Consider the following 23828-nt stretch of genomic DNA (forward strand, 5'->3'; position numbering starts at 1 on the left):
TATCCTCAGGGTTGACTCAGATTTGACTGATACCCTACCTAGATCTGATGGCCATATCTCGGAACTACCAGGTCCAGAAGTATTTTTCTAGATTTTAGGACAAGAATGCTCAAGGTCAGGTTACGCTGTCTCAAATGTAGAATTTTAGTCTGATGTATATATTTTTCCTGCTTTAAACTTTCCTAAAGGTAATTCAAAAGGAGACATTGGAAGGCCATGTCAACTCTAAATTCCTATGATGAGTAAGATGAATCTGAAACCTCCAAGGGAAATTCCAGTACATCCAGACCTATTACAAGGCCCCTTACACACCAAGATCCTAAAGTTCTGGTGTTATAAGTAGGTGTTCCCTGAGAAGGTAATTGAGATCCTCTTACAGTCCTATAAATACTTTACATATTACAAACTTGGCATGCATTTGTCTGTTGGTCTCAAGAATAGAGGTTGGAATTACTCCTCAATCAGGCCTAGAAAGGGTATGAGTTATAGCACTGTAGAGGAGCACATATCTGCACTTTCCACATTGATGGGTACCCATTGAGCATTGGAGACCCTGGTGCTTGGCTTCATGTAAGCAGCGATTAAACTCAAGCCTCCACTGAGGATATTGAAGCCAATATGTGACATACCACTGATCTCACAGGCTCTGATTAAACCATGATTCAAACCTCTATCAGGAGCTTCCATGTGGTAGCACAGAAAGTGCTGTTGCTGGTGGCTGGTACCTCAGCAAGGAAAATGTGTGAACTCCAGGCTTGGTCCTGTGAACCCCCATTCACTAATTTTCAACAGGATATGGTTGTCTTGCATTTAGCACCAGAGATCCTGCCCAAGATGAAAGCTTATCAATGCCATTCTCTACCTGTACCGAAGGGTATCAGGGCACTCTCCACTCATGCTGTTGCAGCATTGTGGGCTTCCATGGCAATGGTTTCTGCTGACACATTTTGTAAAGGTGGCATTTGGACCTCTTTAGACACATTTGTCCGGCATTACATACTGGACGTTAAAGCTGTCAATGATACTGTAACGGAGCTCCGTGCACTCCGACCGAGTACCCTCTGTTGATGGACGCTTCTTAGCTTGCACCGAGGACCACAAGCACCACACTGGACACCACAACCACCGCACGCTCCACAACCGCCGTAGCTTAACTGGAGCCGCGCCGTCTTCCTTTCACCCTGGAATGAACCTCCAGCATTCAGGACCGTGTGGGGAAGACCTCTCCTCCAGGAGAGCGTATCTGGAACAAGCTCTTAAAAGAGCTAAGTGATTAAGCTCAGGGGAATATGCAGAGCATAGCAATCCCCAGTGTGATACAGCAATTCCCTCCAATAACGAGACGGGGCTACGTTTTGAAGGGTCAAGAAGAACTGAGGACTGGGACACCCAGCCTGCTTTATATTACAAAAAGGTACACACAGGACACTCCCAGGGGGAGGATGAAATTAACCAATCACATACATGGTACCACCCCCACGTCTCCTCCCCTCAGATAAACACATAACATAATTATAGCATACAGTAAAAATACAGTTTTCACACATACACTGTAACTTTAAAACTATACATTCAATCTCCATACAAATTACATATTTGAACTCAGCACACTTCAAACAAACACTTCCAAAAATCAGCCAAATCCCTCCAGTGGATCAAAAGTTAGCTGGAGGTCCCTTTATGACCGACCGCAAACACAATTTCCTGCCCAAAACAGTTCCATAGATTTGGGCTGTGCAGTCGGTCAATTTCATGCCGAAAAACGAACGAACGGGACTTAGTCTATGGAGCTGAAAAACGAAGTGTAGGAGAAGGTAGGGGTCTGCGGTGTTCGGTAAAATGTGTAGCCGATTTCAGTTCCACAGAATCTTTAGCATACACCGCTGACCGCATTCGACTGAACAAAGATGGCCGCCGCCACGTGCAATTAACCTGCAGTAACCTCACAGCCTGGGAGGTAAATTGCCTGCACACTTTAACTTCTGGGTGGTCCGCCTGTGTGGTACTTGGTTCAGTAAGCCCTATTTACTGAACCAAGAGGGAGAAAGCCAGGGGCAAGTTATTTTACAGGTCTGGGGACATAGTCTTAAAGGGGTATTGTTCAGCAAAGTCCCAAAATGTCCCCAGACGGTTCTTAAAGGGCCATACACACCCAATAAAAGTTAATACGTTTTCAGGGGCACAATCTTCCAGGGGCCATAGTCATGAGGAAGGAGGCTGGCAAATAGGCTTCTCCACAATCCAGGGAAGCAGGGCACTTTTCCATTTAAAGGGCCAGTTACAAATAGCGATTTGTAACAGATACGCAATTTGGACATCAAGTACTTAACTCAGTTCAATCTTCTAATCTATGTTGAATTGTTCTGATTATTTGATTGCCAGTTATTTACGTTTCTCTCCCTCCCTTTGTTAGCTTGGGTATACCCATGATGTATATGCTGCCATGATTAGCCAGGAAAATGGAAAATATATTCATACTTACCGTAATTTTCTTTTCCTGGCTATCATTCCCTCCCCTCCCCCAATCAATGTATCCATTTATCTACTCTAGAGCTTGTTACTGATTGAGGACCTTGGGAATGAAGCCTCCTTTTACAGCCTTTGGTGTTTTTCCTGGGTTAGCTCTAAGGGGCGAAGCTAACCCATGATGTATATGCTGCCATGAATAATAGCCAGGAAAAGAAAATTACGGTAAGTATGAATACATTTTCCACTATATTGTTTCAACTTTTAAATTAATACATCTGTTGGAGACAATACAGCGTAACCAACTACAGGTTTATTGTAAAGCATAAGACAGCAAATACTATCTCTCTGTATCCCAAGCTTGATATGAATATGTATGGTATTCATGAAGTCTTGTTGACAAAGTTCAAATTTTTCTGTACTATTTCATCTCTAAACCTCAATAAAAACTATTTGACCACAAATTATCCAGTTATAATAATTTATTTTATACCACAGTGTTACAATATGTATATATTTAGATATCTTTTCTAAAAAAGGTCATGTATTATAAAGTGGATCGAATGTTCACAAATGCACTTTGAAGGAATTTCATTAATATTTTTCTGGTACATCAAAATGTAAAAAAAATTTTAATTGTGTTTTTTGTTTTATTTCTTTATGCCAAATGCATGGTAATTTAAAGGAAAGGATGATATTGAAGCTGTTATAGTCCTACAAAAAAAACATTGAATTCCATTCAAATCCTGCTCCTCCTTTACTCTTCACCGATGCCCTTAACCCCTTAAGGACCAAACTTCTGTAATAAAAGGGAATCATGACATGTCACACATGTCATGTGTGCTTAAGGGGTTAAACTCTCACCTGCTGGCTTATTGGAAATCCTCTTCCTCATCTCTACAGCAAGAAGGGTCCCCAGGTCACTGGCCATTAGATGCATGTAGGGTACAGACATCACCCCTGACGTCAGCTCACATACCTGAAATGGGAGGTAAAAAAAATAAAAAAAGAATATTTTTATATAAAGTTTTGTACTTTATTTCAACAAGTTAAAAATGCTAGTTGCATCATTGTGATTGTAAATTGTATGACATGACACAAGCAGAGGTATGGCTTCTTCCACTTAAATAAAGAATTTAAAAAGAAAAAGAGACTTGATTGCTCGAAACATTGCAAAATGTCATTTAGAGGCTTTCTGCTTCCATGCCTTACCTCACAGTACAAAAACATATGCTTAGAGTCTCCTTATCTAACAAAAACTTCCACAAAGATCAGTTCTTCCTCCTCTATTGTGTGAATTGGAATAGACAGGAAAGCTGCAGGAAATTTAATATTCTGCCGCACATTTCCTCCATGCCAATGGCATAAAAGTGTTTACAAAAATTATTAATTCAAAATCTCATGAGTGCGGTATTTCAATAAAGTAATTTCATCTTGTGAGTGCAGTATCTTGATAAAGAATATTTTGGATTTACCATTTTTGGGAGTTTGGGGATAACTTCTAGATACCAAAGACTGGCCTCTGAATGCCACGCTGTATAGTTAATTGGCATAATTGTGTTTGTCTGTGAATAGTAAAATATTTTTTCATCCATAGATTTGACAGCAATCAAGCTAGAATAATATACAGATGAAATTCCCCATTATTTTTTTTTAAGTAAGTTAAATATATTTTAGATATTAGAATATGATCTTATATTAGCATTTCATTTTTTTTTTTCTTCAACTAATCAAGTTACTGCAAATGTGACATTATTTACCATTTCACAAAGTCAAGTGTTCTATGTGGAGGTAAAATAGATCATATAAAAAACACCTCAGAAATCACAGGATACACACAGACAAACAGAACTTAAGATTTGTTTAGATGTCCCATTACGTTTGCTTTGCAAGAGAATATACATATTTGAACAGTTATATAATTCTGAATGCTCTCTGTACTCATGTACTAATGGCTGGCATAGAATGGTTCCTGCAGTGAGAGATGTTCATATTTAAAGGGACACTATAGTCACCCAGACCACTTCAGCTCAATGAAGTGGTCTGGGTGCCAGGTCCCTCAGTTTTTAACCCTTCAGATGCAAACATAGCAGTTTCAGAAAAACTGCTATGTTTACATTTGGAGTTAAGCCAGCCTCTTGTGGCTGTCTTCCGGACACCCACTAGAGGCGCATCTTTGACGCTGGAGGCTTATTATGCCTCCATCGCGCAGAGCGTCCATAGGAAAGCATTGAGAAATGCTTTCCTATGGACACTTTGAATGCGCGTGCGACACTTGGCGCGCGTGCGCATTCGGCTCCACTGAAGTCGGCAGAGGGAGCTGACGTCGGCGGGGGTGGAGAGGTCACCAGCGCTGAGGGAGCCAGGCGCTGGAATAAGTAAAGTAACTGAAGGGGTTTAACCCCTTCAGCGCCACTGGAGGGGGACCCTGAGGGTGTGGGCACCCTCAGGGCACTATAGTGTCAGGAAAACCGCTTTGTTTTCCTGACACTATAGTGATCCTTTAAAGATCAGCCTCATTCCATGCAATTAGCTTTGAATTACTATCACTGATTGTACGTCAACTACAGAGGTTGTAAGGCCATTTATCTCCTGGGAGTCATGTATTAAGTTGGCCATTTAAGTAGCTCCAGGTTTGGGAGTCCTTAAATTGTGCTTCAGCCAGAGCAGATGTTGAATCCCATAATTCACAATAACTAAATCTACAGATAGCCATAATGATGCAAACTTCCCTCAGGTACATAAGGAAAACCCTTGTAAATATTTGGGGACTAATTATATAGGATTAGATCTTTAGCCTACATAACAAAAACCTCCACTATTACTGAGACAGTAGAAAATATTTTCATAGATCACCAGTCTTTGTAACTCAAATCAAATGCCTAGAAACATCTGATATGATAACACTTCAGCCCCGTGGGAAATTTACCTGGCGGATTCTCAACTTCCTGTTATTTAAGGATGTGTGTTTATTTTTATTCCCCTCAAGTCTATGACAGTACTACTGCTTTAGTTTCTTCACACACATAGCTCTTGATTAAGATAGCCAAATACCAGAATTGATTGTTTGTTTGTATTTTATGTAATCATTGCTTAAGAGTTATTTATTTATTGGTCTAAGCATTCTCTGTTGCCCCTGTCACTGACATGGTCACGTCCTTGCTCGTGATATGGTTTAGGTATTTACGTATGTCTCTGAAGCAGAAAAGCATTATAAAATTTCTACTGGAGAAAAACAATTTGTTTACCATGAATTTGGACCTTATGGGTAAATCTATAACTCAAAACTTTGGGTAGGCACTCTTTGAAAAGGTTACCGGTATATACGTTTGGTGTTAAAAAGGGTTAATCTGCCCTGTAGTATGGTTACAGGGACTTAGGTAAAAGTTATGACCCCTTTTACATTGTTGGGCAGTTACCATGTAGCTGGACAGATGAGGTGTCACTGCTGTTGCTGGGGGATCTAAAGTGAATGGGCATTGGAAGCGGGAAAAGAGCAGGAAGAGGGGGTAAGAATAAATAGCAGCAACTTCCCTTCAAATTAATTGTATTTTATTAATGAGGTGTTATATAGCGTTAGGGGAAAAAGTCATCCTCTGAGTGAAGTTCAGAGGAAGAATATGTCCTAGCCAGTCAGCTCATCTAAGACTGAGTGGCAATGTCGTGGTTAATAAAGTTAAATGTTTTAAAAGGTTAAAGTTGGCCTGAACGCTGAAGCGGATGGTCGCACGGCACTAGTGCTCCGTTCCGAGATTAGCCCGACGAGCGACTAAACACAGCGAACACAGCAACGGAACGGCTACAAACTGCACCATCTACCCCGAGATCATGGCACAACAGAAGGGTAAGAAAAACCCCGACAAGTCAGGCTTCTTCACAGCCCGTTCAGCGCCAAACAAAGCCCTGAGCCAGCATGAGGCTGACCAAGATGGCGGCGGAGACGACACCCTCCCCCTACAGCATTCACCCGACTCAGGGAATCTCCCAGTCACCCAGGACATACTGAAAGCATGCCTGGATGAAATGTCTGACAAGCTGCTGAACAACATCCAAGCATCAGTCAAAGCGCTCAGCAAAGATATCCAGGAACTGGGTGAAAGGACTGCCCACGTGGAGAACCGCACGGGCGAATATGCAGAGGCCCACAACGATCTGGCGGACCACGTCCAAGCCCTGGAAAAGCAACTTACCTCTGCCCAACTCAAGCTCTCTGATCTTGAAGACAGATCACGGCGGCAAAACCTGAGGGTAAGAGGGATACCAGAATCTGTTATGCAAGCTGATTTGCCAGAATTCCTGACTGGCTTTTTTAAGAGCCTTGTGCCTGACATACCGACAGATATGATTTTACTAGACCGTGCTCACCGTGTGGCTAAACCAAAGTTCTTGCCCGCGGACGCAGCAAGGGACAAGCTGACTCACCTACACTACTATCACGTCAAAGAGGCCATCCTGAAGTCGGCTAGGAACCGCACGCACCTCCCAGCGCAATACAGCCAGCTTCAAATATACGCAGACCTCTCAGCGGCCACCCTACAAAGGCGCAGGGACTTCAAAGAGATCACTGGCACTCTGCGGGAACACAAGATCCCCTATAGATGGGGGCACCCAGTGCGCTTAATCATCCAGCGCAATGGCGCCTTCATCCATGCGACGACGCCCGAAGACGGATTCAAAGCTCTGAAACAATGGGGATTACCTGTCAGCAAGCAACCTGAGCGCCAGACCTCGCCTCAACGACTTGAACAAGAATGGAAGAAGGCGAAAAGATAACACACCTTTCACCGCCACGCACTCACACGAGTAATACAGATTCAGGACTGAGTAAAGACACCTCCTTGGTATAAGTATCTGACTCTACACCTCCTTTAGCTCACCTCACTCGCATTCTGACCGCACATGCTACCACACACACTTAATAAAAAAAAAACAACAAAAAAAACAAAAAAAAACCTATAAGTATATATATATATATATATATATATATATATATATATATATATATATATATATATATATATATATATATATACATATATATATATATACATATATATATATAACTCCGCTCGGGTATCTTCCATACCCATATACTATTTTTTTTTCTCTTCAGCACAGAGGAGAAGGGACAACACCAAAAAAAAAAAAAAAAAAAAGTTACTTCATTTCAACAAAACAAACAAAAAAAACAACAAAAAAAAATTATTGAAATTATAACAAAGAGATAATAAACTACCCCTTCCCTTTGACATACCACTAAAGGTAGTCGTAGTAAGGTGCAGCAACTGACTTGTAGCACACGTGCAAATTGTTTCTAGAACACTCCCTTTGGCACCAGATACACTATGCCAACAAATGCGGTACTCCAGACCTACCATCCCTTCTGACAAAACTGATTGCAGGTTGGAGTGCCCTACCATCCGATCCTACTCATGAACTTGATGCCTCTCCATGCCTATAATTTTTATTAGTAAAATGTTTGTTTGTAACTTCTTTATTCTACAGAGCTATTAAGTGATGATGCAGAATTGTCTAGAAATGTATACGGGCTAATCGTCCAAGTTGTTATGTTTGTTTTACTCTCATTGCCAACCCCAGTAGTGCCCACCCAGGGTACTCAGCCCAATATGGGCTCTGCGGTCCTGTCCGCACTGCTTCTCCTTTTCTTCTATACTAACTTCCTACCTTCCTTCCCTCAACTAGTACTATCCAGACCCTTTGTGGGGATGCTATCACACCGACTCCAGACTTCAGTGCCAGAACGCAATTCCCAAGACGAAACCCAGCCCACCACGGATGCATGCCGCGAGACGTCTCCTCAGCCAGTATGTGCTTCAAACGCAAGTATACACCTCACCACACTACTGCCTATATACAACACGATAGACTTCACCTCCAGGTCACGCATAGACACCTGGGAAACACAAGTAAACCACAATATTGGTAACATAATTAGCGTCTCTCACAGATCTTACCCCTCTGAAAGTATACTGCCATAATGTCAGGGGGCTGAATACCCCTGTAAAACGCCACCTGCTAATGCAAGACCTCCAAAAATCTTTACCTGACGTGGTGTGTCTCCAGGAGACACACTTCACTAAACCATTCAATCTCAAACCTCTGACATACCCGTTCCAACACCACGCCACCGCTAAATCAAAAACGAAAGGGGTCTCGGTGCTCATAAGCAACCGAGTTGCTTTCACAGAACACGAAAAAGTTATAGATGAAGAAGGCCGTTATATAATACTAATTTGTACCATCAATGATATTGTTTACACAATAGTAAACGTATACGCACCCAACTCAGAACAACGCAACTTTCTTCACAGAATTTTAGCGAAAATAGCACCTATCCAGAAAGGAATGTTGATATTATGTGGAGACTTTAATCACATCCTAGACCCCACCCTAGACTCATCCAAAGGAGCAAAACCACAGGGACACACACCAGCCAAAAGATTATGCAAAACATACCAGAAACTGCTAGACGAACACAACCTATATGACGCTTGGAGAGTCCTCCACCCCGTAGAAAATGACTTTACGTACTTTTCATCCGTACATAACTCCTATACCCGAATCGACAGGTTCCTCACTGAGGGGAAACACCTAACGCAAGTGCTCAGTTGTTCCATAGCGACGATTGCATGGTCTGACCATGCGCCTATCACCATGGAACTCAAAGACAAATTTGGAAGCCACAATAGAAGCCCGTGGCGCCTAAACGAAACGTTGTTACACGATAAAACGTTTAAACAACACATAGCAACCACGCTCACCAACTATTTTGCGGAAAACACCACACCTGACGTTTCGGCGGCAAACACGTGGCTAGCTCACAAACCAGTTATACGCGGGGAACTTATAAAAAGAGCCCATTACCTTAAACAAACGTCCCATGCCCATCTAGTCACCTGGCACAAGCAACTATATGACCTTAATAAACTAAACCAAACAAACCCGTCCCCGATTTTGAAAAAACAAATCTCAGAAAGGCAGGATAAAATACAGAACCTGGCGCTCACTAGAGTCGGGTACTCACTGAGGAAATTAAAAGCCACCCACTACTCACAGGGGAACAGGGCGAGCAAAATACTAGCCCAAAGACTACGTGACAGACAGGCCACGTCCAAAATAGCGTACATCCAGACACCAAGGGGAGACAAGGTAATGGCCCCGAAAGCTATAAGAGACGAATTTGCCACGTACTATGAAACTTTATACAACCTTAAAAATGACCCTCTAATACCCTCGGTGTCCCCCTCATCTATTGATGACTATCTACAGGATGCCAACCTGCCAACCCTTACACGACAGCATAGGGAAGCCCTTGCAGCACCCATCACTCAGCAAGAAATAAAAGACACAATAAAAACTCTCTCAGTAGGCAAAACCCCAGGTCCCGACGGGTTCGCGAACACGTACTACCACCTTTTCGCGGACATCCTATCCCCAGCGTTGACCACTTTATTCAACCACGCCATAGATAAATACTCATTACCCACAGAAATGTTACAGGCACACATAACCACTCTTCCCAAGCCGGGGAAACCTCCGACTGCATGCCCGAACTTCCGCCCGATTTCCCTCCTAAATACGGACGCCAAGCTGTTCTCAAAAATTCCAAGCCAATAGACTTAATGCGATCCTACCAGATTTAATACACGATGACCAAGTGGGCTTCGTGCGCGGCAGACAGGGCTCGGACAACACCCGTAAAGTACTAGACCTCATGCATAGCTCCAGAAAACTAGGACTAGAGAGCCTCTTCGTGTCCCTCGACGCGGAGAAGGCCTTTGACAGATTGAACTGGACATTTTTGAACAGAATACTCCACAAATACGGCTTCCCCACGCAATTCATAGCTGCAGTTGACGCTTTATACAGCGCACCTTCTGCACAGGTCCTTTATGCGGGATTCCCCTCCCAAACAATAACCATTACCAATGGCTCCAGACAGGGATGCCCTCTCTCCCCTCTATGTGCTTGCCTTAGAGCCGCTAGCGTCCAAAATTAGAACAGACCCAAACATACATGGTATCCCTCTGAACGCCTCCTCACTTTGACACAACCATTTGTAACCATGCCCAACTTAATGCGTCAAATAGACCTATTTGGCCGCCACTCGTACTATAAACTGAATGTCTCCAAAACACAGGCACTGACGATAGGAGTAACAAAAGCAGCCAGAATTAGGCTACAAGAGGCATTTCCACTAGATTGGAGGTCGGATCACTTAACATACTTGGGAATCAAACTTACAAAAAGACCGGCTGGACTTTTCCACGCTACCTATATGGGACTCCTGAAGAGCTTCAACACCACCCTGAGATCATGGGAAGGAAAATTCCTCTCATGGGTAGGGCGCATAGCAGCGATCAAAATGTCACTGCTGCCGAAATTGTTATACCTCTTTAGAACACTGCAGATACCTTTACCAATCACTTATCTCAAGTCGATCACCTCCCTGTTTATGAAATTTACATGGCAGCACAAAAAAAGCAGAATAGCAGGCAAAATCTTACACAAACCAGTAGCGGAGGGAGGCCTGGGCATCCCCAACATATACATGTACCACAAAGCAGCACTATTGAGCACTATACTTGCGGCGCACAACCCCCAATATATCCCTCAATGGATAGGTATAGAGGCCTTTTGGCTTAATTTGAACCACATAAGCCCGATCTTCTGGATCGATAATACGAAAAGACCGAAACCATTCCCGGGCATCCCAACCACTCAGTTACATGTGGACGCATGGGACGGGGTGAGGAAAACGCTGGCTCACTTTCCAAAAATACCAATGGCAGCGCCCCTGCAATCTATAAACATAATGATTCCCACATTTCCCCATAAGGTGTGGACCGACAAGGGCATCACACATGTTCACCACCTTTATCTAGGGAGGCACCTCAAAACGTTCCCTAGCCTTCAAGAGCAATTCGATCTACCCACAAAATCCCTGTTCCCCTACCTCCAACTCAAATCGCTACTAAATAACAATCCACCCGCCACTCCTGACAAACTTGTTGGCGCTCCGACCTCAAGGTTTGAAAATATGTGCCTGTCACATAAACCTACCATTAAACCTCTATCGGCGTGTTCCCACCTACTACTTCACAGCCAGCCCACACCACTCGAACACTACAAAACAGCTTGGCACAGAGACTTAGGAACAGAGTTAAGTCTAGAGCAGTGGAAAAGGGTATACGTCGCGCATAAGGGTCTCACATCGTGCGCCCAACACTTAGAAATTCAACGGAAAATACTTTACCGCTGGTACTTAGTGCAGGAAAAAATACATAAAATATGGCCCGCCACCTCAAACCTGTGTTGGCGTTGTGAAAGGGAGGTTGGCACAATGATCCACATATGGTGGACATGTCCCACGCTGTCTCCTCTATGGACACAAGCCCTCAAACTCATGTCGGACCTGACCGGTCACCAAATAGGCAAGGCCCCTGCACTATGCCTTCTTTATGTGTTTCCCGAAAATAATTCCAAAACTCACCGAGCGTTGATATACCATACGCTTACTTCAGTACATATCCTGCTAGCTAGACAGTGGAAGTCCAAGGACATACCGTCTCATACACATCTGATAAACCAAATTGCACTAAATTGGACATATGAAGCAATGCACCAACACCAGTTTAGAATAAATCCTGCGAAAGCGCAGGCAAAGCGCATATGGGATACATACATCACACACACAAATAACCCCTCAATCAATGGCTAACGACAGTGACGTGCATCGTCCGTGGTGCGGTGATGGCTGGAACGATTCTACCAGGAGATTGAAAGACACACCGGAGGCTGAAGTAGATCGCTGGAAGAATTCTCTCCCATTTGCAAGGCAACGAGTCACATCGGCATAATTCCCTAGGCTCACTGCATCCCCCAGAATGTCCCCTCCCCCCTCCCTTCCCTTTTCTTTCTGTACCCCCCTTAATTCATATTTCCACATAAAATGTATGGGGCATGTTTTTCCTCGTATCATGTTCTATTTTGTTTTGATACTAAATGCAAGCAGCTATAATGTGATGTCCACGATCAATGTAACCAGACCATAACTTCCTCTGTTAAGTTAAATAGGACATTTTGAAGATACACTTGCATTACTGTTTTGAATGCATGTCCCAATAAAAATTGTCAAATTCTAAAAGGTTAAAGTTTATGTTATATGTTTATCGTTATGAAATGAGGATTTTAAGCCTCTTAAGCTCTTAAGCTTTGAATAAACACAACAGCCTAGCCCATTGAAAAGTAAATAGACCATGTCTGTGTTTTTTTTTTTTTGTGTGATCTAATCCATACAATAATATTGCATACAATACGTATAACTCTATTCTAGAGCATGCAACATTATCATAAGGGCTTGACATGGTCATTTAACCCCTTAATGACGGCGGGCGTTCTATGCCGTCCTTTTTGGGGTGGCTCTAAACGCCGGCGGGCAGGATAGAACGTCCCTGCCGCCCGGACTGGGCGGACTGCCTGTCAACCTAGACAGTCCCCTCTCAGCAAATTAGCCCCCAACGGGACATGTGATCGCTCTGAAAGAACAGTCACATGGCCACAATAGGCATCCACAGTGCTGTATGCAGGGTGACTGCCTGTGCTGTCAGGCAGTCTCCCTGCTCCTGTAAAATAAAATAGAAATATATTAGTAAATAAAAAAATAGAAAAAAATAAATAACTAAAAATAAATAAATGTGGTTGTTGCTGAATAAAGCTAAGTTTATTTTCACCTATATGAAGTCCTTGGAGTGCTTTTCAAAACTATTATATGTATTATTGATGCCGACAAGCACCGGGCCACATAACTGATTACACTGGAGTGCAAGCTTTTGGACATTGTTATATATATATATATATATATATATACACACATGTAATTTCATTCTAACTGTATATTTGTTTGTGTATGAAAAATGCAAAATACTAATGTGAACGCTAATTTTGGCCAGTGTTTGTGACTAAGTGGCTACTAAAAAAGACTGGACATACCACATTTGCAATACCTTGGGTTGTCTTCTTTTGCAAATGGTATTCCATCATGGGGGTAATTCTCATTCCTGGGCTACCACACACTCTCAAAGGAAACAAAACCAATCTGGCAAATTTCAATGTGAAAAAATGTAAATGCAAGCCTTATATTTGACCATGTAACTTTCAACAACACTATAAAACCTGACCATGGGGGGTACTGTTAGATTCGGGAGGCTTTGCTGAACACAAATATTAGTGTTTCAAAACAGTAAAACGTATCACAACAATGTTATCATCAGTGACACCGATTGTGTGTGAAAAATGCACAAAACTTCACTTTTAGGGATCAATCCCTAAATTATCGGTCTGGACGATATTATCATTATTTTCAGCAATATCAGTCTCGGCAAACAAAGATACCATGACTGCTGACTCCTTCGATCACCAAATCCCGTTACCCTTCCATTCCCAATAAGTAACGGAACACCATGTTAAGTGGGTATGGACAGCGGCCACAGCTTTATTTAAGCCAGCATAACCAAATACTGTCAGCTGGAAAAAGTGAAACGTGAAGTGAAGCGCTGATATTTTAAACAATGTGAGGTATAAAAATGCAAGGATAATACCTTCAAATCATACATACAGGTCCATAAGTGTCATATAGTACCTTAAAAAAACACAAATAAAGCAAAATAGTGTATCCTGTGATATACAAAAAAGGGTGTATGAAATATATAGATTTCCCACTCACACTTTTGAGAGCTAATAGATATAGCTCAATAAAATAGCCTGTAGGATCCGTAAAGGCGATCCTAATCCCTTCTTTTTGGTGGGAATTCTTCCTCTTCCTTGGTCTCTAAAATCAGGAGAGGTATATGGTGCAATACCTTAGATAAAAGTTTTCAAAAGGATAAAATAAAATGGGTACTTACAAACCCAGAGCCTTCCAAATCGGCTCTGATCAGGAGCATATGTGGTTAAGGACCACAAGCCTTCTTTGTTCTAATAAAAGTAGCAGGAACAATGCCAGTAGTGTTAAAAAATATAATAAATACTTTATTACATAAAACTATATAACATATAAAAACACTATACTAGGCATAAAAAAGTCCAATTTCCATGAAGACAAATAATCTCCAACTTCCCAGGACGCGTTTCGCTGTAGTAGCTTCCTCAACTGGATATTCAAAAAATGGAAAAGTCTTCATTTTCCTCCTTGGACCTGTTCCTGCTTTTATATAACTCCATAAATCCATGTTATCAGTCCGGCTTGTAAATTCGCGGGTTATCTCCATGGTGACGGTGACGCCCTGCGTTCCAAGCCTCACTTTCAGTTCTTCCTCGTGGTTCCGCCATCCCTTCCGGTCACGTGGGGGTATGCCGATACGTCATGCGTTCCAAATTTGCGGTTCATTGGGATCGTATTTCCGGTAAAACATAATATATGAATAAACCATAAAAGAGAAAAACGTACTGTCCCTTAATCATAACTATATATAATCATTATATAAAGAGATTAAATTATTTCCTTATTGTCATATATCTATAGATAGAAGAACCATGTTTATGGACAAGGGAATACTCATATGTGCAATACAATCAAGAGTTCAAAGGCTAGTATAATCGTATATTCTTTTTATAAAAAGAGAGAGCAAATCCTTTTCTTATTCCAGCATATCTTTGTAAATAAAAACGTAGTATATAGGGGTGATTCTACATACTTACTATTAAAAGAATAGTATAAGATTCTATTTTATGAGTATAAAACAAACCGTAAACTCAAACTTATTTTAAAATATTTCCAAGGAGGAAAATGAAGACTTTTCCATTTTTTGAATATCCAGTTGAGGAAGCTACTACAGCGAAACGCGTCCTGGGAAGTTGGAGATTATTTGTCTTCATGGAAATTGGACTTTTTTATGCCTAGTATAGTGTTTTTATATGTTATATAGTTTTATGTAATAAAGTATTTATTATATTTTTTAACACTACTGGCATTGTTCCTGCTACTTTTATTAGAACAAAGAAGGCTTGTGGTCCTTAACCACATATGCTCCTGATCAGAGCCGATTTGGAAGGCTCTGGGTTTGTAAGTACCCATTTTATTTTATCCTTTTGAAAACTTTTATCTAAGGTATTGCACCATATACCTCTCCTGATTTTAGAGACCAAGGAAGAGGAAGAATTCCCACCAAAAAGAAGGGATTAGGATCGCCTTTATGGATCCTACAGGCTATTTTATTGAGCTATATCTATTAGTTCTCAAAAGTGTGAGTGGGAAATCTATATATTTCATACACCCTTTTTTGTATATCACAGGATACACTATTTTGCTTTATTTGTGTTTTTTTAAGGTACTATATGACACTTATGGACCTGTATGTATGATTTGAAGGTATTATCCTTGCATTTTTATACCTCACATTGTTTAAAATATCAGCGCTTCACTTCACGTTTCACTTTTTCCACTATTGTATAAAGATAAGAATTTGAAGTCGAAGCAGCTTGTTCACTTTGTCACATTCACTAAAATTAGCGCTAGTACACCCCCCTTATTTTTAAATACTGTCAGCTGCTGGTTTTACCCAGCAGACAGGTACACTTTAAACTTCTTCCAGAGCCTCTTCAGCCTGTCCTTCGCATCAACCAAATTCAGGCTGCGACTCCCCAAGCCCATCCGGGCATTATTAATTTACCAAACTTGCTGGCGCAGGAAACCCGCAGCTGTGACAAAATGAGAACAAAGAAAACACAACACAATACAACAATTGCAGAACAGAACAGTTGGGGAGGGTGGGTGGGTGGGGAAAGACACTGCCAGGCTCCCTCAGCATTGTTCACCAGTAGTCTGGTAATTTTTCCCAGAATTCCATGCTTTCAACTGTAAAACCAACTGTATCCTTTTGGTTGCTATGCCAACCCCTCAGGGCAGCAGTCATGCTCCCCCCTCCCTATTCGCTCCGGGGGTTGGCCTATATTGGCAATAATGCAGACCAGAGCCGCCATCAGGTCCTGGGAACCCTCGGCGGTCCAGCACACTCTTACTTACCTTCCCAGCAGCTCCCCTGTCTTACTCTCGCGAGTCCCGCTGCCGTCAGAGAGTTGACACGGGTTACCATGGGAACGCTCCGCACAGCACGCAGGCTGCGAGAGTTAGACAGGAGAGCTGCTTGGAAGGTAAGTAATAGTATGCTGGGCCCCCCAGGAAATGCAATATCCCCCCTCCCTGGCCGTGTAAAACACAGGAAGGGAGGACTAAAACAACATTTAAAAAAATTAAATATTTAAATTAAAAAAGTTACAAAAAATAAAAAATACCCCTCTCCCCCCCATTTTACACACATTACATACCTACACACACACACTGCATTCACTATACACACACTACACAAACACACACACTCTGCATTCATTATACACACTACTCAAACACTCACTGCATTCACTCTATACACACTACACAAATACACACACACACTCTGCATTCATTATACACACTACACAAACACTCACTGCATTCACTCTATACACACTACACAAATACACACACACACTCTGCATTCATTATACACACTACACAAACACACACTCTGCATTTACTCTATACACACTACACAAACACACACTGCAATCACTATAAACACACTACACAAACACACACTACATTCACTATACATACACACTACACAAACACACACCGTGCATCTACTACACAAACATACACGCATCCATTACACAAACATACACACACTGCATTCACTAATTAAGGGACCACTATAGTGCCAGGAAAACATACTCGTTTTCCTGGCACTATAGTGCCCTGAGGGTGCCCCCACCCTCAGGAACCCCCTCCCGTCGGGCTCTGGGGAGAGGAAAGGGGTTAAAACGTACCTTTCTCCAGCGCTGGGCGGGGAGCTCTCCTCCTCCGATCCTCCTCCTCTCCTCCCATTCGGCTGAATGCGCACGCACGGCAAGAGCTGTGCGCGCATTCATCCGGTCTCATAGGAAAGCATTATTAATGCTTTCCTATCGACGCTTGCGTGCTCTCACTGTGATTTTCACAGTGAGAATCACGCAAGCGCCTCTAGCGGCTGTCAGTGAGACAGCCACTAGAGGATTTGAGGGCTGGATTGACCCATTTATAAACATAGCAGTTTCTCTGAAACTGCTATGTTTATAAAAAAAATGGGTTAACCCTAGCTGGACCTGGCACCCAGACCACTTCATTAAGCTGAAGTGGTCTGGGTGCCTATAGTGGTCCTTTAAATACTCTCACTGCATACACATATATTCTTGAAAATATAAAAAATTCTGACTGGCATGTATATTTTGTGCATTTACCTTAAAAAAAAAAAGATTTGCAAAAAAAATAAAAATAATAATAATAATAAACCTGTTTAGTTAACAGTAGATTTGTGTAGAAATATATATATATCTTTTTAAATGGTAAATGTACAGAATATAGGTATCGGTAAGGTATTGGCTATTGGCCTGAAACTTCACAGATTATCGGTATCGACTCTAAGAAATCAATATTGGTCGATCCCTAGTCACTTTCACTGACAATATCATCGTTGTGGTACGTTTTACTGTTTTTAAACACTAATATTTGTGTTCAGCGAAGTCTCCAGAGTAAAACAGTACCCCCCATGTACAGGTTTTAGGGTATATTGCAAAGTTACAGGGTTAAATATAGTGCAAGCAAATTTAATTTTCTGGACTTTCTGACTGGGTTGTCAGGTCCCTCAAATTGTAATCAATAAAAATCTGTAAAATATTACAGAAATATGCATGTAGAATCTAAATATATATATATATACATACATACATACATATTTATATATTTGAAGTCTGCGTGTATATTTATGAAGTTATTTATGTAATTATGTATATATATATATTTATAATTATTTTTTATATATATAATTTCATTCTAAGTGTATTTTGATATGAATATATATCAAAATACACTTCCAATGAAATTACATATATCATTTGAGTTTTTTTTAATTTATTTATTTTTATTTACTTATTTATATTTTATATATATATATTTTATATATATATATAGCTATTACATATATTATACATATATGTGTTTAATTTAATTCTAAGTGTATTTTTATATTATTATATGTATATATTAATATAAAAATGCTCTTACTATGACATTATATACATTACACACACACACACACACACACACACACACATTATACACCCTGTTCCAAATTATTATGAAAATTATATTTTTCTCATTTAACTAAATAATTGTAAATAACAGTCAGTAATATTAAGAGTACAATTCAAATTTTATGGAACAAACCTCCTAATGATAACAGTATTTTTTTTTTTAAACATAAACAAACTTACAATGCACAGTTCCAAATTATTACACACAGTAAGTTTCAAAACACTTTATAGGTTGTAAAGAACTGAAAATTGTCATTTGTTTTGTTTGCAGCATATTTTCTGAAATCAAAAGCTATTTCAATCAAACCTATAACAACATTTTAACTTTTTTAAAATTGTAATAGGTCACGTTACATTTTAACATAGGACCCCTTATTTGATAGCAGCTTCACAAGTCTTGCATCCATTGAACTTGTGAGTTTTTGGACAGTTTCTGCTTGAATTTGTTTGCAAGATGTCAGAATAGCCTCCCAGAGCTGCTGTTTGGATGTAAACTGCCTCTCCCACCCTCATATATCTTTTGCTTGAGGATGCTCCAAAGGTTCTCAATAGGATTGAGGTCAGGGGAGGATGGAGGCCACACCATGGCTTTCTCTCCTTTTATCCCCATAGCAGCCATTGATGCAGAGGTATTCTTTGCAGCATGAGATGGTGCATTGTCATGCATGAAGATGATTTTATTACGGAAAGCATAGTTCTTCCTTCTGTACCAGGGGAAAAAGTGGTCAGTCAGAAACTCCACATACTTTGCAGAGGTCATCTTTACACCTTCGGGAACCCCAAAGGGACCGACCAGCTCTCTTCCCATGATTCCGGCCCAAAACATGACTCCACCACCACCTTGCTGGCGTCGCAGCCTTGTTGGAACAGGGTGGCCGTCCACCAACCATCCACTACTCCATCCATCTGGACCATCCAGGATTGCACGGCACTCATCAGTAAACAGGACTGTGGCAGTATTTTTCTGCCCAATGCAGCCGTTTCTGCTTGTGAGCATTGGTTAGTGGTGGCCGAATAGAAGGTTTATGCACAGTTGCAAGACTCTGGAGGACTCTACACCTTGATGTCCGTGAGACTCCAGAGGCACCAGCAGCTTCAAATATCTGTTTGCTGCTATGTAATGGCATTTTAGCAGCTGCTCTCTTGATCCGATGCGTGGATCTGGCAGAAATCTTCCTCAATGTCCCTTTATCTGCACTAACCCGTCTATGCTCTGAATCAGCCACAAATCTCTTAATAGTGCGATGATCACGCTTAAGTTTTCGTGAAATATCTAATGTTTTCATACCTCATCCAAGGCATTGAACTATTTCACTCTTTTTGACAGCAGAGAGATCCTTTTTCTTCCCCATATTGCATGAAAATGGTGCTCTGCTTAATAATGTGGAACACTCTCCTTTAGTAGTTTTTCCTTAAATTTTAAATTGGGCTCACTTGGCAATCTAATTATCACAGGTGTCCGAGATTGTTTTCAGTGAGCCCTGAGACACAATGCCATCCATAAGTTAAACTGAAAAACTAAATATTTAATCTTTGTGACACTTAATAGAATTTGCATAATAATTTGGAACAGGGTGTGTGTATATATATATATATATATATATATATATATATATATATATATATATATATAGCTCATATATATACACAAATTGATTTTTTTATTTATTTGTATTTACCAACATATATTTTTACAGCAGCAGGGAGACTGCCTGACGGCCCAGGCAGTCCCTCTGGAGGCAGCACTATGGACGCCTATTGCGGCCCTGTGACTGCTCTTTCAGAGCGATCACATAGCCCGCGAGAGCCTATTTTGCCGAGGTGGGACTGTCTGGGCTGTCGGACAGTCCCCCCAGACTGGGAGCAGTGCGGATCGCCAGCAGGGGAGCGTCGACGATCGGGTAAGTAGGGTAGACGTTCTATTCCGCCTGCCGGCGTTTAGGCGCGGCTCCTTTAAGGACGGCCTAGAACGCCCGCCGTCCTTAAGGGGCTAAAATAACACTCCAAGCACCAAAACAACTATAGTGCAATCTAATGGTTATAGTGCCATGGGTGCACTGGCGCATTTCCATTGTAAGTAGTCAAACAGTTAAACTGACACTATAGTCACGAGAACAATTACAGCTTAATGTAGTGGTTCTGATGAGTATAGCTTGCACCTGCAGACATTTTTGTATGTAAACACTGCCTTTTCAAAGAAATGTGTTTACTATAATGGCCCGCCGAGTGACTGCCACCTTCAGTGGCAGTCACTCGGTCCACCATTGGTGACTTTCTGTGTCAGTGCTGCACGATGTGCAGCACTGCTGTTCAGCGTCTCCACGCACTGCATGCACTGTTTAGTGCACACTCCACACAGTGAACACTGCTCACAGAGATGCACTGATTTAATTCAGAGATGCATGGATTTAATGCAGAGATGCATTGATTTAATTCAGAGATGCATGGATTTAATGCAGAGATGCATTGATTGGCTATTGCTGCATGAGCACATTAGCTTCCCAATGCTTGCATATGGAAGAGCATTTGATTGACTGAGATTGTCGATTCAGATGATCTCAGCTAAGTAGGCGGAGAGGTGGCGGAGATAGCACCGGCAGACTCACACTGCAATAAAAAAGTAAGATTTACCAGTTTTAAGGTGAGTAAGGGGAGCCTGACACCTGAATAATGTTTTTAATACTATAGGGTCAGGAATACACATTTGTATTACTGACCCTATAGTGTTCCTTTATCCGCTCAAGGACGGAGGCATTTGTACAAGTTCTAATCAAAACAAACCCTGGAATATAATTTACTTCAAGAGCAGGAGCTTTCGTTAGTCCTCCTAAGCGAAGCCCTGCAGTGCAGAACTAGCTCATCAGCTGAGAGGGTCATCTAGTTTAGCTCAGACAGTGAGCTTCTGGCTCACCTCTAGCTGTAGTGGAGGCGCAGTGCAGTGTCCTTTGGATCAAAGGTAAAAAGTTAAACCTTTCTAAAACAGTTTGACTACTTACAATGGAGATCAGGAGTGTTGTTTGGAGTGTTGCTTAAAAGTGGCACTATAAGCACCATTACAACAGCTCAGGCGATGGCACTTTCCTTCTCCTGGTCCAATAGGCCCCTGCCATATTAACTAAGGTAATTTATCTTATCCCTTGTGCACCATGCATTCACCATGGGCAGACTGTATGGACTCTAGAGAGTCTTTGAAGCTTAGCCTCCTGCCCAATAGACTACTGACACAGAGATTATTCACTGAATGTCTGGCTCTCAAGAAGCTACAATAATCTACGACACTCCTTCACTGTTATACTGAAACAGCACTAGTCCCAGTGCTAAATGATCTCCTTATGGCGAGAGACAAAGGTGATTACTCCATCCTAATCCTCTTGGATCTCTCAGCTGAATTTGACACCATTGACCATCAGATTTTAATAGAGTGCTTGCAGCACATCTCTGGTCTAGGAGGCACAGTCCTTAACTGGTTAAAATCTTTCCTCACTGGTAGATCACAGAGAGTAACATCAGGATCAAGCTCATCGGCACCAACAGAACTGGCCTGCGGAGTTCCACAAGGATCCATCTTGTCTCCCATGCTATTTGCAATTCACTTGCTACCACTGAGGGACATCATTAGACGACATGGCCTAAGGCATCATTGTTACAATGATGACACACAACTCTACTTCTCCTTTGCTCCAGATGCCACAGTCCCAACATGCCGCATCAACAGTTGCTTAGCAGACCCCATAGAATGGATGAATGCCAGTTGGCTTGAAGTGAACCTGGACAAAACAGAGTTACTCTTGGTGAGGGGACTCCGGGCAACAAAAATATCCCATGATCACCATACTGGCCTGGAGCTTGGAGACTCTGAACTCATCAGCTCATCAAAGGTACGAAACTGTCATACCTCCTCGCGGCCCGCGCTGCTCCGGTCCCGCCGTCCGTCCTGCTCCGCCAGGCTCTGCGGACATCCGGCTGACATCGCGCTCGCGTCTGGGAGTGAGTTCGGGGGCACGCGCTAGGGCCGTGCGGCTTGTCCCAAGAATCTTAAAGCTATAGTACCATTCTTTCATGTGCACTGGTACTCTTTTTATATACTGCCCTATTCTATTCCCTAGCCTATTAGATCTCTCTTAGCCCTATTATACCTCCCTCCTACATTACTTCCTTTCCCTGTCGTGGTTTATTGTAGCCCGAGAGTGCGTTCTGTTAACTTGTGTTTTCTTGGTATCAGACTTCGGCTTGTCTCTGGTTATCCGTATTTCTGGCTTCCCTGACCTTTGGCTTAGTTTATTGTTTGTTCTTCCTTCTCCTACCCTGACCTTGGCTCGTCTGACTATTCTGTTTACATTCCTTATTTTTCTTCACCTTAAGTCCGGCCACTTTAAGGACCGGTAATACGTCTAGGTTGAGTGGTCTTTTAGTTCCATAGTTAGCGTGTTGGGGAGCTTCACCTTGACAGAAACCTTGGAGTGCTGATTGACTCTGGACTATCATTTAAACAGCAGATTTCCTCCGTAATAAAATCTGCCTACTTTCATCTGAAAAACATAGTGAGGATACAACGCTTAATTCCACCGGATGATATGCCAACATTAATCCATCCATTTGTATCTTCTCGGCTAGATTACTGCAATGTACTTTACTTGGGCCTCCCAGAAAAAAGAACTCCATCGCCTTCAGACTGTACAAAATGCAGCAGCCAGACTACTGACCAATCAAACTCGCTCCTGCCACAAAACACCTGTTCTCCACTCCCTGCATTGGCTTCAGAGAGGCACCATCCTTACAGACTTTAAAAAAAAAAAGGCAAAGACCCACCTCTTCCATCAGGCATTCAGTCCACTCATCTGACCTTCAGAAAGTCCTAACTTTTAAGTATTTTTGTTTTGTATACTTGTAAAGTGCTTTGAGTCTCACAGGGAGAAAAGCGCTATAAAAATTGCAAATTATTATTACCGTAATTATTATCACCACCCACTGGCTGGATCACAAGGCTGGTGAAAATGGAAGAATACTGTAATTGAATCAGCCCTCCAACCTTAAAGTTTCACTATTCAATAGAGCCCAGGCAATGCACACAGCATTGGAGATTCTCTATTCTGGCAATCAAAACCAGGGCCGGATTGGCCATCGGGCAAATGCCCGCTGGGCTGCTATGACCATGGGCCAAGACTGACAGCCCA

General features: G+C 41.8%; 1 protein-coding gene across 1 annotated transcript in view; it reads right to left on the bottom strand.

Moving 5' to 3' along the window:
- Positions 1-23828, bottom strand: part of WDFY4 (WDFY family member 4) — a 344228-nt gene that overhangs the window by 289437 nt on the left and 30963 nt on the right. Inside the window, exon 3 of the mRNA XM_063434671.1 lies at positions 3331-3445. Within this exon, the coding sequence (XP_063290741.1) occupies positions 3331-3445 (115 nt within the window). The remainder of the gene's footprint in view (positions 1-3330; positions 3446-23828) is intronic.

The sequence above is a fragment of the Pelobates fuscus genome, chromosome 10 (assembly GCF_036172605.1).
Source record: "Pelobates fuscus isolate aPelFus1 chromosome 10, aPelFus1.pri, whole genome shotgun sequence".
Lineage (NCBI taxonomy): Eukaryota > Metazoa > Chordata > Amphibia > Anura > Pelobatidae > Pelobates > Pelobates fuscus.